This window comes from Silurus aristotelis, assembly GCF_946808225.1.
Source record: "Silurus aristotelis genome assembly, chromosome: 12".
In the NCBI taxonomy this organism is placed as follows: Eukaryota; Metazoa; Chordata; class Actinopteri; order Siluriformes; family Siluridae; genus Silurus; species Silurus aristotelis.
The window spans coordinates 14794120-14808139 of record NC_139585.1 but is presented as its reverse complement, the minus strand read 5'-3'; the positions used below and the strand labels follow the sequence as shown (position 1 = coordinate 14808139).

General features: G+C 38.3%; 1 protein-coding gene across 1 annotated transcript; it reads right to left on the bottom strand.

Moving 5' to 3' along the window:
• Positions 1 to 154: 154 nt before the first annotated feature.
• Positions 155 to 4917, bottom strand: kcnk1a (potassium channel, subfamily K, member 1a). The gene is made up of 3 exons (XM_083555974.1): positions 4152 to 4917; positions 1427 to 1822; positions 155 to 1294 (listed from the first exon to the last, which is right to left on the bottom strand). Exons 1-3 carry the CDS (start codon positions 4504 to 4506, stop codon positions 1041 to 1043), a joined length of 1005 nt encoding a protein of 334 aa, XP_083412100.1. The 5' UTR covers positions 4507 to 4917; the 3' UTR covers positions 155 to 1040.
• Positions 4918 to 14020: the final 9103 nt, after the last annotated feature.

Genomic DNA, 14020 nt, shown 5'->3' with positions numbered 1-14020 from the left:
CTCACAACATCAATAAACTATCATAATGACATAATAGTAAAGCAACAGTCAAATGTTTGGACACACCTTATTCAGTGCTTGTTTCATATTTGATCTACAGGCGGATTTTTCTTCTTACTCGAAACATGATTGAGCTTTTGTTTTTTTATTCTCATCTAAACTCTTTCTAACTCATCTTAAATGAATTCTATGCCCATTTACAAAAGAAATTACAATTAATAATGTCCCCCAGACCCCCAAAACTTTTCAATAAGAGCAATTACAAAAGGAAGAGGTCTTTAGCAAGACACACCATTAAGACTATTTTTGTTACAGATCTCAGTGTCATTCATTATGCTATTCATTCTGTAAGCCGACTTTAATATTTGGCTAGTGTCAGGGTATGTAACATGAACATTAGGTAACATTAAAAAGCTGTGATCAAGGCTACAAAAAAATCTTGTGCAGTTTATTCTCACTGCATAATTCCATACATGTTATTTAATAACATTGGTGACCTTGTTATCACTTTTACATGAGGAAAAAAAATAAAATTTAAAAAACACCCCTCTGGTCTCAATATGTGTGCCCAAACTTTTGACTAGGGTTTTCGCTGGATCATTACAGCTCAGTTGTGGCACTCACACACACACACACACACACACAGGAAAAAGTGCTTATTTAAAACCCTTATCAATACACGTTCATAGAATGATCAATTACATTAATTTCTCATTAATGACAATCAACACACTAGATACATATCACAAATATATCCCTTTCAATCCCTTTTAACTTGATATTCAATACACTGCATGTCCTTATAGATACAGAGTACCTAAAACTTATTGATTAATGTCTACTAACAATGCCAAGATTTCAAACTGTTTCATATGATATCTAATAAGTTATTACACAATTACAACATATACTATGATTACTACAATCATGTGTCTGTTTTTAAACGTTAGCATGTAGTCCAGCCATTATTTCAAGTACCACTAATTTAATTCAGAAGCATTTTATTACTGACTATGTAGATTTGACTATTGCTTAGGACCTTACCTAATGACAGGAGTATCACTGGCTGCTATTGGGGATATGTCAGGGGAAAGATCTGTCTTATAGTCTCTGACTGGGCCTCCTTGGTCAGACATAGATGTAAAAGAGAGATGATCATGTTCCATGATTGTAAGCTGGTCTTCTGATTTCTCTTTCTTGAGGTAAAAGATCTTCCTTAGTTTCTTCAACTGCTGAACCTCACACAATGTCTCCAGGACTACCAGCATAGCGATTAAACCCAGCAACAGATAGACTGAAGAGAAAAGACAGATATATACTGTAACACTGGCCACACGACATCTGAACACAAAACACATTTATATGCAAGACTAATTTAGTTTATATTACATTACAAGTGATATTATATACCATTTTTCACACCCACCAGTAATTCCCACTTTATAGAGATGCCTGAACTTCTGGTTGTAGCCCTCTCCTGGCACGTAGTCACCCAGACCAATGGTGCTAAGTGAGATGAAGCAGAAGTAGAAAGACTCCAGGAAATTCCAGTTCTCCTCCATAACAGAGAAGATTACAGCAGGGATGAGGAAGAAGCAGGAGACCACGATAACGGTTAACATGAGCGCATGCACACCTGTCACCAGAGACTTGGACAGACCCCAGCGGAGCTGTAGGAAGGCCACAGGCCGTCGGGTGCTGAACACCATGACCCTCTGCACCACTGCAGTCAGGAACAGGAGGGTGAATGGGATCCCAACAACAGAGTAGAAGATACAAAAGGCCTTTCCCTCATCTGATAGGGGCACTGTGTGTCCATAACCTAAACACACAAATATATAGACACAATAATTTTTTATTTGCATAGATGTACAATATATTAATGCAAAAACATAAACAAAAAACATACAGTGCCTGTCAAAGTTTTGGAAACACCTAGTCTTTTACCATTTTACATAGATGTGTCCAAATCTGACATTTTTAGCTCTAAAAGACCTTATGTAAAACAGTCAAACATGGCGGTGGAAGCTTAATGCTTTGGGGTTGTTTTGGACCAGGGCAAGGTTGGAGACTTAATCTGGGTGAAATGAATACTATTCTAACACGGCTTACTTTCCATAACTCAACACCATGCAATTCCATCAGGACTATTGCTAATTGGACCAACTAGGGGTCTGGGATGAACTGGATTGCAGGGTCAGAAAAAAAATATTCAACTGGCAAAGAACACATTTACAAGAGGCATGGAATAGAATTTTAGCTGAATGTTTGGAGAACCTAGCTGTCTGGGAGCCAAGAGTGTGTAAAGCTGGATTTTTTCAGTAAAAATTAAGTTTAACATTTCTACATTTATATGTTTTTTTTCCTTTGTAAATCTTCATACCGGTAAGTTACGGAGTTTAATGTTCTAGCCACTACTAAATTCTAGATAGCAAATAAAGAGAGATTAGATGGTTAGCTAAGGTAATATTTTTCATTTCTATTTTCCCCATTCTTTTATAAATCTTACAAATGTTCCCTATACAGTCAGCAGCACAATATCTGTGATTTTTCAACCCAGAACTAAGTAGTATTATTCAGCTTTTTGTTCTTCATTCTGCTGTGATATACTAGACTTTCATTTCTGTTTTTTGGTTGTTTTGTTATCTTTTATATTTTGTTGTCTTTTTATATTTTCATAAAATTTTTTATTTCAATTTCAATGCTTTGCCTATAAAGTCACCAGCATCGTACATGACCTGTTCTTATATTACCAGCAGATGATAACACAGTATCTAGGTCATCGTTGCTAGACAAAACATTTTCATACTTCACACAGCCTCAACAGCTTACTATCCTCTACACCCATTTGATCTAAACTGATCAAACCAGACCATTTACATACCTTCCACACATTATTATTTCCACTTACAATCTTACAATTATTCATTAAAGATGCAATGATACCATTTCCATTCTAAAATACAATTTACATCCTTAAAATCAACATTTTATTAATTACACAAGTAATGCATGTTTTAAAAGCAGACGTCCCAATCTGCATAACCCACAAAGTTAAAATCTTTATGCCCCTGCTCAGATACTTCAATTTAATTCAAAATTGGGGGAAATTTTGTTGAATCATTTATTTTCAAGCTATGGTAAACATGGAGTGATTTTTGTTTAAGATTTTAAACCTGGTTTATAGCTTTCATTCATTTATTTTGTGTAGTACATACAAACTCTTTTGCATTGTACATTAAGCAAACATGGTGTTAACTTTTTGTCATCCAAATCAGTCAGAATCTTTCGTGTATAATTCAAAAACAAAAATTGGGTTCAAAATATTATGAGACGAAATATTATTACGAAATAAATGACAATTTTCAGTGACAAACTGAAACTGTAAAGCCAGTACCTTGGATCAAATAAAATCCTGACCGAAGTGTATCCAATAACATTTATATTATTATGATGCTACACTTTAATACTATTATTGTTTTGCAGGTTATATGATGATAAACATGTTGTTCTATCCATTGGGAGTCTACTTAATTTAGGCTTTAGAACAAAGCTTATTATGTTGTACAATAAAAAAGCCTCATGTAGGTTGCTGCCAGGACATGATCCCTATGTCAGATTAAGTTACTTATGTCAAAGAAACACAACACCAACCTTTCCTTCAGCCAACCTTCAGAAGACTGCAGTGCTGCATGCATTGGCCACTAAAAGTCCTTTTGTGCTAATGCTGGAGCATCTACGTGCCCTAGAATTGTACCAGTCACCTTGTTCTCATCACATTTGCTGGAGTCACTGATCATTTGTATTGACATTGTATTTGATCCCAGTTTAACTATGAGATGCGCCAGCATTATTGGATTGAGTAATTAAAAAATAGACACAATTACTCATTCACTTTGATAAACTGCCCAAAGAAGAGTGTATGAATGAACGAATGAATGAATGAATGTATGTAAGACTTTCATTTCATCACAAAAAGAAAGGCCAGGGAACGAGAATGGTGTTGCTGATCGAGGCCTATTAAACAACACACTCCAGGGTGTTGCAATCAAAAGCAATGCGTCTCGCGATGGACGTCAACAAACAGGAAGTACTGAAAATATGTGAAAGGACACGCTTTGCGAGAGACTATTTTTGGTGGCCTGACTCACCTGTCGTGGAGAGCACTGTGCTTGCGAAAAACAGCGCGGAGGTGAAATCCCAATTCCAGTTGGTTGCGTTGTTATTTAACACGGACACGCCGTAATTACTGGCCTCCAGCGCTCTGGCCAAAAATGCCTCCAGTTTCTCCTCGGATAAGCATTTATTCTCACGGAGAAACTGCTGCTTCGCATCACTAAGCTCTTGTCGGAGCAAGTCTTCATAGGGCAATTCAACCAGGGAGAACACGACAGCCCCGAACACTAGATAGAGCACATAGGAGAGAAGCAGGAGCAGAAAATAGCACGTCGATTTGTTCCCTTCAATCAGACGCGAGCACCAGTTCCCACAAAGACACTCGAGCATTTTCTGTCACCGGAGTGATGACAAAGTCAGGTAGCACCTCTGAAGCTATGGAGAGCACACCGAGCTCTGTGAAATTAAAAGACGCGGCGGTCTCTGGCGCCTTCGGGCTGTTGTGATGTGACGCTAGAAGGTGATGTGAGCGGTGTTTAGTGGTCTGAGCGCATGGCGTCGCTTCCTTCCACGCGTCACCTCGCTCAGGTTCAGCCCATAGGACAGAAGCAGGGCGCGTCCTGGGTGCTTCTCAATCACAGCGCTGACGTTTACTGTAAACCTAAAGTAGCAAGGAGTTTTAGACACAAAACTGGCATCCACACCCGCATAACTGAGAAAAACGTCCCCAGCCTTCGGGCGATGATAACAATAAGTGAACTGGCTGAACTCGTTCACCATGCTCAGAGATTAGCATGAAGTGAGAAAAGAGAAGCGGCAAAGAATATGCGTCAGTGGGGCAGGGTTTAACACTTACCACCTTTACGTTCAGCTTTATTGTGCTTTCACGAAGCACACTTTTCTCTTGGGTTGAATAGAATCTTCTAGGCAGGTTGAGGGTTTAAAGGGTTTAATCTCCTGCAATCTGATCGTTGTACACAAACCTACATTATACAGCATTGTGATTTTGTACATAAAACATTGCATTTCATTATCTTTGGAAATGAACCTACAGTGTACATTATTGTGACTGTCATCAGTCATCAGTGTGATTGTTGTATATAAACCTACATTGCATTTCATTGTGATTGTTGTATATAAACCTACATTGCATTTTATTGACATCATTATACACAAACCTATACTGTACATCATTTTGTATGTTGTGCATAACCCTACAGTACATTGCATTTCATTGAGTTCACGGAACATTAACCTAAATCATTGTAATCCTTGTACATCAGCCTCTTGAATATAATTGTGGTCCTTGAACCTGAAACTACATGTTATACATTATTGTGCTCATTGTACACAAATGATCATTGTAAGCTTTGCACAAGGCGTAAACCTACTCCACAAGTGAGCACACTGTGTAGTAAATATTTTTTTTTTTTTAAGCATACTGTAGGTGCACTTAAAGCTAAATATAAAGTGTATGTATGTATATATATATATATATATATATATATATATATATATATATATATATATATATATATATATATATATATATATATATATATATATAAGTATATAATAACTGACGAGATCCTTTGCTATTTTTAATTTGACAATATATTCTGGATATAAAAGGATGGGTTACAATTAGTAGTTTTAAACATATGTTAGGATTATTTAAGTAAAATATTTAATTGTAGATATGAAGATTGTGTATAAGTTAGAACAGCCACAGAGTGCATCTTATTATTGAACAGTATTGAGCAAGAATAACAACCACAACATCTTCAAATATTTGCAAAAACTATTGGGCATCTAAATATAGACATTTTGATATGTTGCTGTTGACTTTGGCTCTAATTGCATACTGTTTCCTGCATATGTAAAAAGATACATGCTTAATTTACTCAAAAACACCAGTGTCCTTCAAAACCCTGTATAGTTTCAGATATTAGATTTAGTGGGTAGAAATATTGGATCATCTATAGGAAGGACTGGTATGTTTTTTTGCTGAAATACAACTCATGTGTTTAGACTTCTCCAGCAGTCAGTTAGCTTCAAGATTGCAATAGCACAGCTTGCTGCTGCCCACCCTGCAGTTTCCACTGCGGCATGTCTTGAATATAGGTTGTGGACTGTGGGCTCTAAACACTGGCCAGTTTGTTAACGGTGACCAAGAATAGATTTTCAGCCGTTTTGGGCTATTTCTAGAAGGGAATAGGACACAGAAGATCTTTGGCCTCATGTAAGGGAGAATCAAGTCTACCGAGCTTATACTGGATACCACCTGCTTCTATTGAACAAATTGGATTTAAACAAATCTCTGTACCTCAACCAATCTACTTTTTCTCACAGTGTAGTTTATCCCAATCTAATATGTCCCTTTTAATAACAAATTAAATGTGACTTAATTAAATGTCAAATGTCAAACTTATCTAAAAACCCCCTAGTGGGTGAGGTTTGGAAATAAAGCCCTTCATCTCATGTATGTGCACCTTCTGCAGCTAAAATTAATAGGTTTACCTATGAGGAAGTAATAATAAAAAATAATAAAGGAAATAAGCAAAAACAAGTGGATGAAGGTAAAGTGAATGGCAGGTGAGCCAGCCACAATCTTCTTTCTTTTTTTGTTTTATTATTATTATAAATATAAGTGCTTACCCAAACCGCCAATTTAAGTGCACATTTGAGCATGTTTGCTGTTTTCTTTTTAGTAAACGGTAATTAGATATATGGTTTCCATCTAACAGTGTAAATGGATTAGGACTACCGTTTTGTCAGTATAAAAAAATATATATATGGTATGTTTGGAGTGGCGGGAAAGTGCAATGATGAAATGTGTTTTTTTCCACCAAAAAAAATTTAATATATTTTTTATGTCTTGTTATGCTTTGGGTTTGTTTTCAGTTGATAGCACATGAAACGCTTGCTATGGATTCCAAGATCTGTTAGCAAATTTTGCAAGCAAATGTAACTCACCGATTCTAGAATCTGACACTAATAAAAAGGAACTCAAACAAGACAATGATCAGAAACAACTGAAAATTTACAAAGTGGCCGACCTGGCTAAGGCTTTTGCTATAATTACTTAATTATTAGAGTGTCAAACTGGTGCACACGCCACGCAATAATCATTAGACAGAGGTGCCCAAAGGTTTGTATACAAATAATAGCATTGCTTGTTACCTTATTCCTAATTTATACCCAGCTGGTTTTTCACAAGCACTTCATAAAACACCAGAGGGAGCTATACATCCAAACATATAAAGTGTGAAACTCTAATGGGGTTTGAAATGATAGGAAACCTTTATTATTTATATGTGCAGATGGTATGAAGTGAAAACGTTTTGGTTTCCATAAATCAAAACCATGCTGAAAATACAGATTATTCTGACCAGCTGGCCAAACACGAACTGAGGCCATTCTTCAGTTTGTGTTTCTTTATTATTATGTTACTAATTTAATCAGTAAACATTTATGATTTTTCTAAAAGCTTTACCTTTGTGTAGTTTTCCACAAAACTCAATGTGCTCAATGTATCATTTTAAATGGTACATTTGAGAAAATCTCTTCTTTCTAAAAGCAATTAGCAGCTGTCAATGATGATTTTCCAGTTTTACTAGTTTGCCTGGTGTTTTGGCAGCTGCTTACTTATCAGAGCAGGTTTCCTTATACTCAAAAACATGTTTTAATTCAACAATTTAACATTTATTTTTTAATAAATACAAAAAGAAAATTCATATTCATGAATAATGACTTGTGTTGACATGACAGTTTCAAATATAAGTACTTGTAAGCAGTATTGCATGTTATACCTGGATGTAATTTAATCTCACCACCTGCAGGTTGTTTCTTTCGTGCTTCTGCATAGTTTCTTAGAACATTTCAGTATTACATGCCAAAAGATGGCATTGTTTAGGAGTCCAGTCTTTTTTCCTCTTATACAGAACCATGTTTAGAATAGAATAGGATCGAATCGAATCGAATAGAATCGAATAGAATAGAATAGAATAGAATAGAATAGAATAGAATAGAATAGAATAGAATAGAATAGAATAGCTTTTAGATGTCACATATACAATACAGCACAGTAAAATTATTTTGTTTGTATATCCCAACTTGTTCGGAAGCTGGGATCAGAGCGTCCCTGGAACACAGAGGTTAAGGGTCTTGCTCAAGGGCCCAAGAGTGGCAGCTTGGCGATAACCCTGACCTTCTAAACAGTAACCAATTGGCGTAACCATTGAGCTACCCCTCTTCTTGCTGACAGTGCAGTTATTTAATGCTGAGGTAATGCTTACTCTGTTATTTCTTCTAAACACTTTCATTCTCAATTGAGTGCATTATTATCTGTATCATAGTCTGCCAGTGCTCATGATTAGGTGATGATGTAAGATTTTCCAAAAATCATTTCGTCCAAATAGGCTAAGATTTTGGCATAGTCTGATTTATCTGAAGAAAAGGTCTAGCATGACCTAATGCATATATAATATAATGCATATTTATGATGCATTAGTTAGTGTTGAATTAATAAACTGACTTAAACAAAATGTAATGTTTCAGTTATCATTGCTGTTTTGCTCAGACTGTTTCTGAAGTTGTTATTTGCTCTTGTTGCAGACTTGAATTTTATTATAGCATTTATGAAAACACACCTTTTTTATTATAGTGTATTAGGCTTATTTATCAGGGTTTTATTTATTTGTAATTAAAATGTATGGTTTACTCCAGAGCAAGCTACTCGCTAACTTCCTTAGCAGGTCATGTGCAAGTGAGGAAAGACAATCAACAAAACCTTTACATGCCTAAAAACTATACAGCCATAATTACAAGCAGAAGCAAGTATAACCCATACATATGCCCCAAACCATTACCCTATACATAGCACACACCACACACACACACACACACACACACACACACACACACACACACACACACACACACACACACACACACATAAACAGCATAATCCAGCAATTATGATAGATCATTATCTACAGAAGTTAAATTATAGGATACAAATGGTTAGGAGAGGACATATATTATTACTGTGTCCAGTTTTGGTTGTTAAATCCATATTTTACTTAATGGAAAAAAATGAAATTTAAAATGAGGGGTTTTTTAGGTTGAGAGAAGATACATGTCTTTGTTCTCCTCAAAAGTTAGAAGTTTTATTTTATGGTCTGAAACATCTCCTTTTGTATGTTTATTGATGGTAAATCTAGGATCCACACAAATTATTATAAATATATAATCAGTTATTCAGATTTATTATTGCTTCATTCAGAGGTAGTATATTATCTGCATTTATCTCAATCTTTATATCAGTATGTATTTTAATATTTAGGTTAAGTAGTCTTCTTCTTCTTCTTTCGGCTGCTCCCATTAGGGGTCGCCACAGCGGATCATCCGTCTCCATACCACCCTGTCCTCTACATCTGCCTCTTTCACACAAACTACCAGCATGTCTTCCCTCACCACATCCATGAACCTCCTCCTTAGCCTTCCTCTTTTCCTCCTTCCTGGTGGCTCCATCCTCAGCATTCTTCTACCAATATAACTCATGTCCCTCCTCTGCACATGTCCAAACCATCTCAATCTCTCCTCCCTCACCTTGTCACCAAAACAAACTAGATGCTCTGTCCCTCTAATAAACTCATTTCTAATCTTGTCCATCCTCGTCACTCCCAACGAAAACCTTAACAACTTCAGCTCTGCTACCACCTGCTCTGCCTCCTGTCTTTTACTCAATGCCATTGTCTCTAGTCCATACAACATCGCAGGTCTCACCACAGTCCTATAAACTTTCCATTTCATTCTTGCAGATACCCTACTATCACAAATCACACTTGTCACTGTTCTCCACCCACTCCACCCTGCCTGCACTCTTTTCTTCACTTCCCTAACACACTCTCTTTTACATTGCACTGTTGACCCCAGGTATTCCTCCAACTTCTCCACCTCTTCTTCCTGTAACCACACCACTCCACTGCCCTTCCTCTCATTCACACACATGTACTCTGTCTTACTCCTACTGACTTTCATTCCCCTTTTCTCCAGCGCATACCTCCACCTCTCCAGGCTCTTCTCAACGTGCTCACCACAAATCACAATATCATCCGCAAACATCATAGTCCAAGGAGACCCCTGTCTGACCTTGTCAGTCAACCTGTCCATCACCAATGCAAACAGAAAAGGGCTCAGGGCCGATCCTTGATGTAGTCCAACCTTCACCCTGAACCAGTCTGTCGTACCTACTGCACACTTTACTGCCGTCACACTGTCCTCATACATGTCCTGCACCACCCTCAAATACTTCTCTGACACACCTGACTTCCTCATACAATACCACAACTCCTCTCTCGGCACCCTGTCGTACGCTTTCTCTAAATCCACAAATACACAATGCAGCTCCTTCTGTCCTTCTCTATACTTCTCCATCAACATCCTCAAAGCAAATAAGGCATCTGTGGTGCTCTTCCTCGGCATGAAACCATACTGTTGCTCACAGATGGTCACCTCTTCTCTCAGCCTGGCTTCCACTACTCTTTCCCATAACTTCATGGTGTGACTGATCAACTTAATTCCCCTGTAGTTACTGCAGGTTTGCACATCTCCCTTATGCTTAAAGATCGGTACCAGCACACTCCTTCTCCATTCCTCAGGCATCCTCTCCCCTTCCAGAATCCTGTTAAACAATCTGGTTAAAAACTCCACTGCCATCTCTCCTAAACATCTCCACGCTTCTACCGGTATGTCATCTGGTCCAACCGACTTTCCATTCTTCATCCTCTTAATCGCTGCTCTCACTTCCTCCTTACTAATCCTATCTACATCCTGCTTCACCAACTCCACATCCTCCAACCTTCTCTCTCTCTGATTTTCCTCATTCATCAGCTGCTCAAAATACTCCCTCCATCTTCTCAACACACTCTCCTCACTAGTCAACACATTTCCCTCTCCATCCTTTATTGCTCTAACTTGCAGTACATCCTTCCCAGCTCGGTCCCTCTGCTTGGCCAATCGGTATAAATCCTTTTCTCCTTCCTTAGTGTCCAACCTCTTATACAGTTCCTCATATGCCTTTTCCTTGGCTTTCGCCACATCCCTTTTAACCTGCTGCCACATCTCCTTGTACTCCTGCCTACTTTTCTCATCACTCTGTCGATCCCACTTCTGTTTTGCCAATCTCTTTCCCCTAATGCTCTCCTGCACTTCCTCATTCCACCACCACGTCTCCTTGTCTTGCTTTCTATTTCCAGATGTCACACCAAGTACTTTTCTAGCTGCCTCCCTCATCACTCCTGCAGTAGTTGCCCAATCATCCGGCACCTCTTTACCACCACCAAGCCCCTGTCTGACCTCTTCCCTGAACCTCACACTACACTCTTCCTCCTTCAGTTTCCACCATCTTATTCTTCTTTCAAACCTTACTTTCCTCCTCTTCTTCTTCGCCTCCAAAACCATCCTACAGACCACCATTCGATGCTGTCTAGCTACACTGTCCCCCGCCAACACCTTACAGTCTCCAATCTCCTTCAGGTTGCATCTCCTACACAGAACATAATCCACCTGTGTGCACCTTCCTCCACTCTTATACGTCACCCTATGATCCTCCTTCTTCTTAAAATACGTGTTCACCACTGCCATTTCCATCCTTTTAGCAAAATCTACCACCATCTGCCCTTCCACATTCCTCTCCTTAAAACCATACCTACCCATCACCTCCTCATCACCTCTGTTCCCTTCACCTACATGCCCATTAAATCTGCCCCAATCACCAATCGTTCTTTCCTAGGTACACCATCTACCACTTCATCTAATTCACTCCAGAATCTTTCCTTCTCCTCCATCTCACAGCCAACTTGTGGAGCATAGGCACTGATGACATTTATCATCATCCCTTCAACTTCCACCTTCACGATCATCACCCTATCAGAAACTCTCTTCACCTCCACTACACTCTTACTGTACTCTTCCTTCAGAATCACCCCTACACCATTTCTCTTCCCATCCACACCATGATAAAACAGTTTAAACCCACCTCCAATGTTCCTGGCCTTACTCCCTTTCCACTTGGTCTCCTGAACACACAACACATCTACCTTTCTCCTCTCCATCATATCAGCTATCTCTCTCCCTTTACCCGTCATAGTACCAACATTTAAAGTACTAACCCGAACCTCTACTCTCCTACACTGCTCCTTTTCCTGCCGTCTCTGTAGACGCCTTCCTCCTCTCCTTCTCCTCCTTCGGCCAACAGTAGCCCAATTTCCACCGGTACCCTGTCGGCTAACGATACCTGTGGCGGTCGTTGTTAACCCGGGCCTCGACCGATCCGGTATGAAATTCTCATTTGTGATCCGCATATTTGATTTGGCACATGTTTTACGCTGGATGCCCTTCCTAACGCAACCCTCCCCATTTACCCGGGCTTGGGACCGGCACTAAGAGTACACTGGCTTGTGCCCCCCTAATGGCTGGGTTTCATACAGCATGGGAACAATACAGTAAATTAAAATTTCAGTACTGATAACTGATCCTGTAACACTTGATCATTGTGAGTCTATATTTGTCGCACATAGAAGTGCCTTGATTACACAAATTCTCAAAGAGCTTGATTATTTGTTAGGGTTCGTGTTTTGGCAAAATGGGTCAAATACAACTTGTCCGCTTTCAGCTGTAGTTTTTCTTTTATGAATGTCATTGATTGGAATCACATACAACACATACATACCACTACATATGTTTCAGGTTAAGAATATGTGCATTTTTCTGGCTGAGCAATACTCTCAGAACAAGCCAGTTTTCCTGGGGAGGTTCTGGGCCTAGACAGAATATAGAAAGAGAGGGAGAGCTCCCAGATGGTCCTGACTTCAGTGTATCTGCATCTGGAAAACCCATTCCTGCCAAAAAGGCTACCCCACAGGGGTGTTTAAGTTAGCCTAGGCTTTGCAAAGACGGCAGGAAAATGCATGCTGTAAACTCATCTGAGGAATGAGCACTTTGTTACATTTGCTGATTTATCTCCTTTTCTGCCTGGTTCAGGATTACTACATGACTGCTAAGGAATGGTTTAGAATGTGTGTATATTCACACAGCAAATTCCCTGGTGCTGACTTAAGTCATATAGCATTCATTTGTGTTTAGATGTTAATTCAATTAGCCATTCCTTTTTGAACATCCGATTGTGCTGTGTTCACTCAGAAGACCTATTAACATGATGTAAGTGAGACAGAAGAATAGTTTCTGAAAATGCAAGCAATATCAATATATTGCATATTAATAAATGTGGTGAGCTACACAGATAAAAAATATTTCTGTTTTTCAGTGTAAACTATAAAGAGTCTATAAAGAATTATGACTCTCCCATTCTCAAATGCCTAATACATTAAGACAGTTCTACACTTAAGGAGATATGAAGCCAAACCATGTATTATCTCCTTATTCCATCTGCCACTGTCCTTCAGCACATTTCCGCTTATTTGAAAAATGGAGCCAGAAAGAAAGTGAGCAAGCAAGTCTGAGTAACTCTCCCTACAATAAAATTAAAATGGTTGCCTTTTTAAGTTAAGCTGAGGTTTAGATTTATGTTTAGCATTAATTATCAACATTAATAATTAAACCACTTATTGATTACATTTATTTTTTAAAACATTAGTCTTTGCTCTTGCATTTAAAATTGAATATACTTATCAGTACAGGAACCTCTGGTTCTAAAAAGATAAGTTAATTGTTACCGAAGCTGATTGATTTGGCTGATTCAGATTCAAGAATTCAAAAGCAGTTTGGTATGAGCTAATTCTGCTAGACAATTGTGCGATATTGTATTTGTTTATATTGTACTGCTGAGGTGTGAGGTATGTTGCAATATCTAGAGAGATGACTGCAGCTACCACTAAAA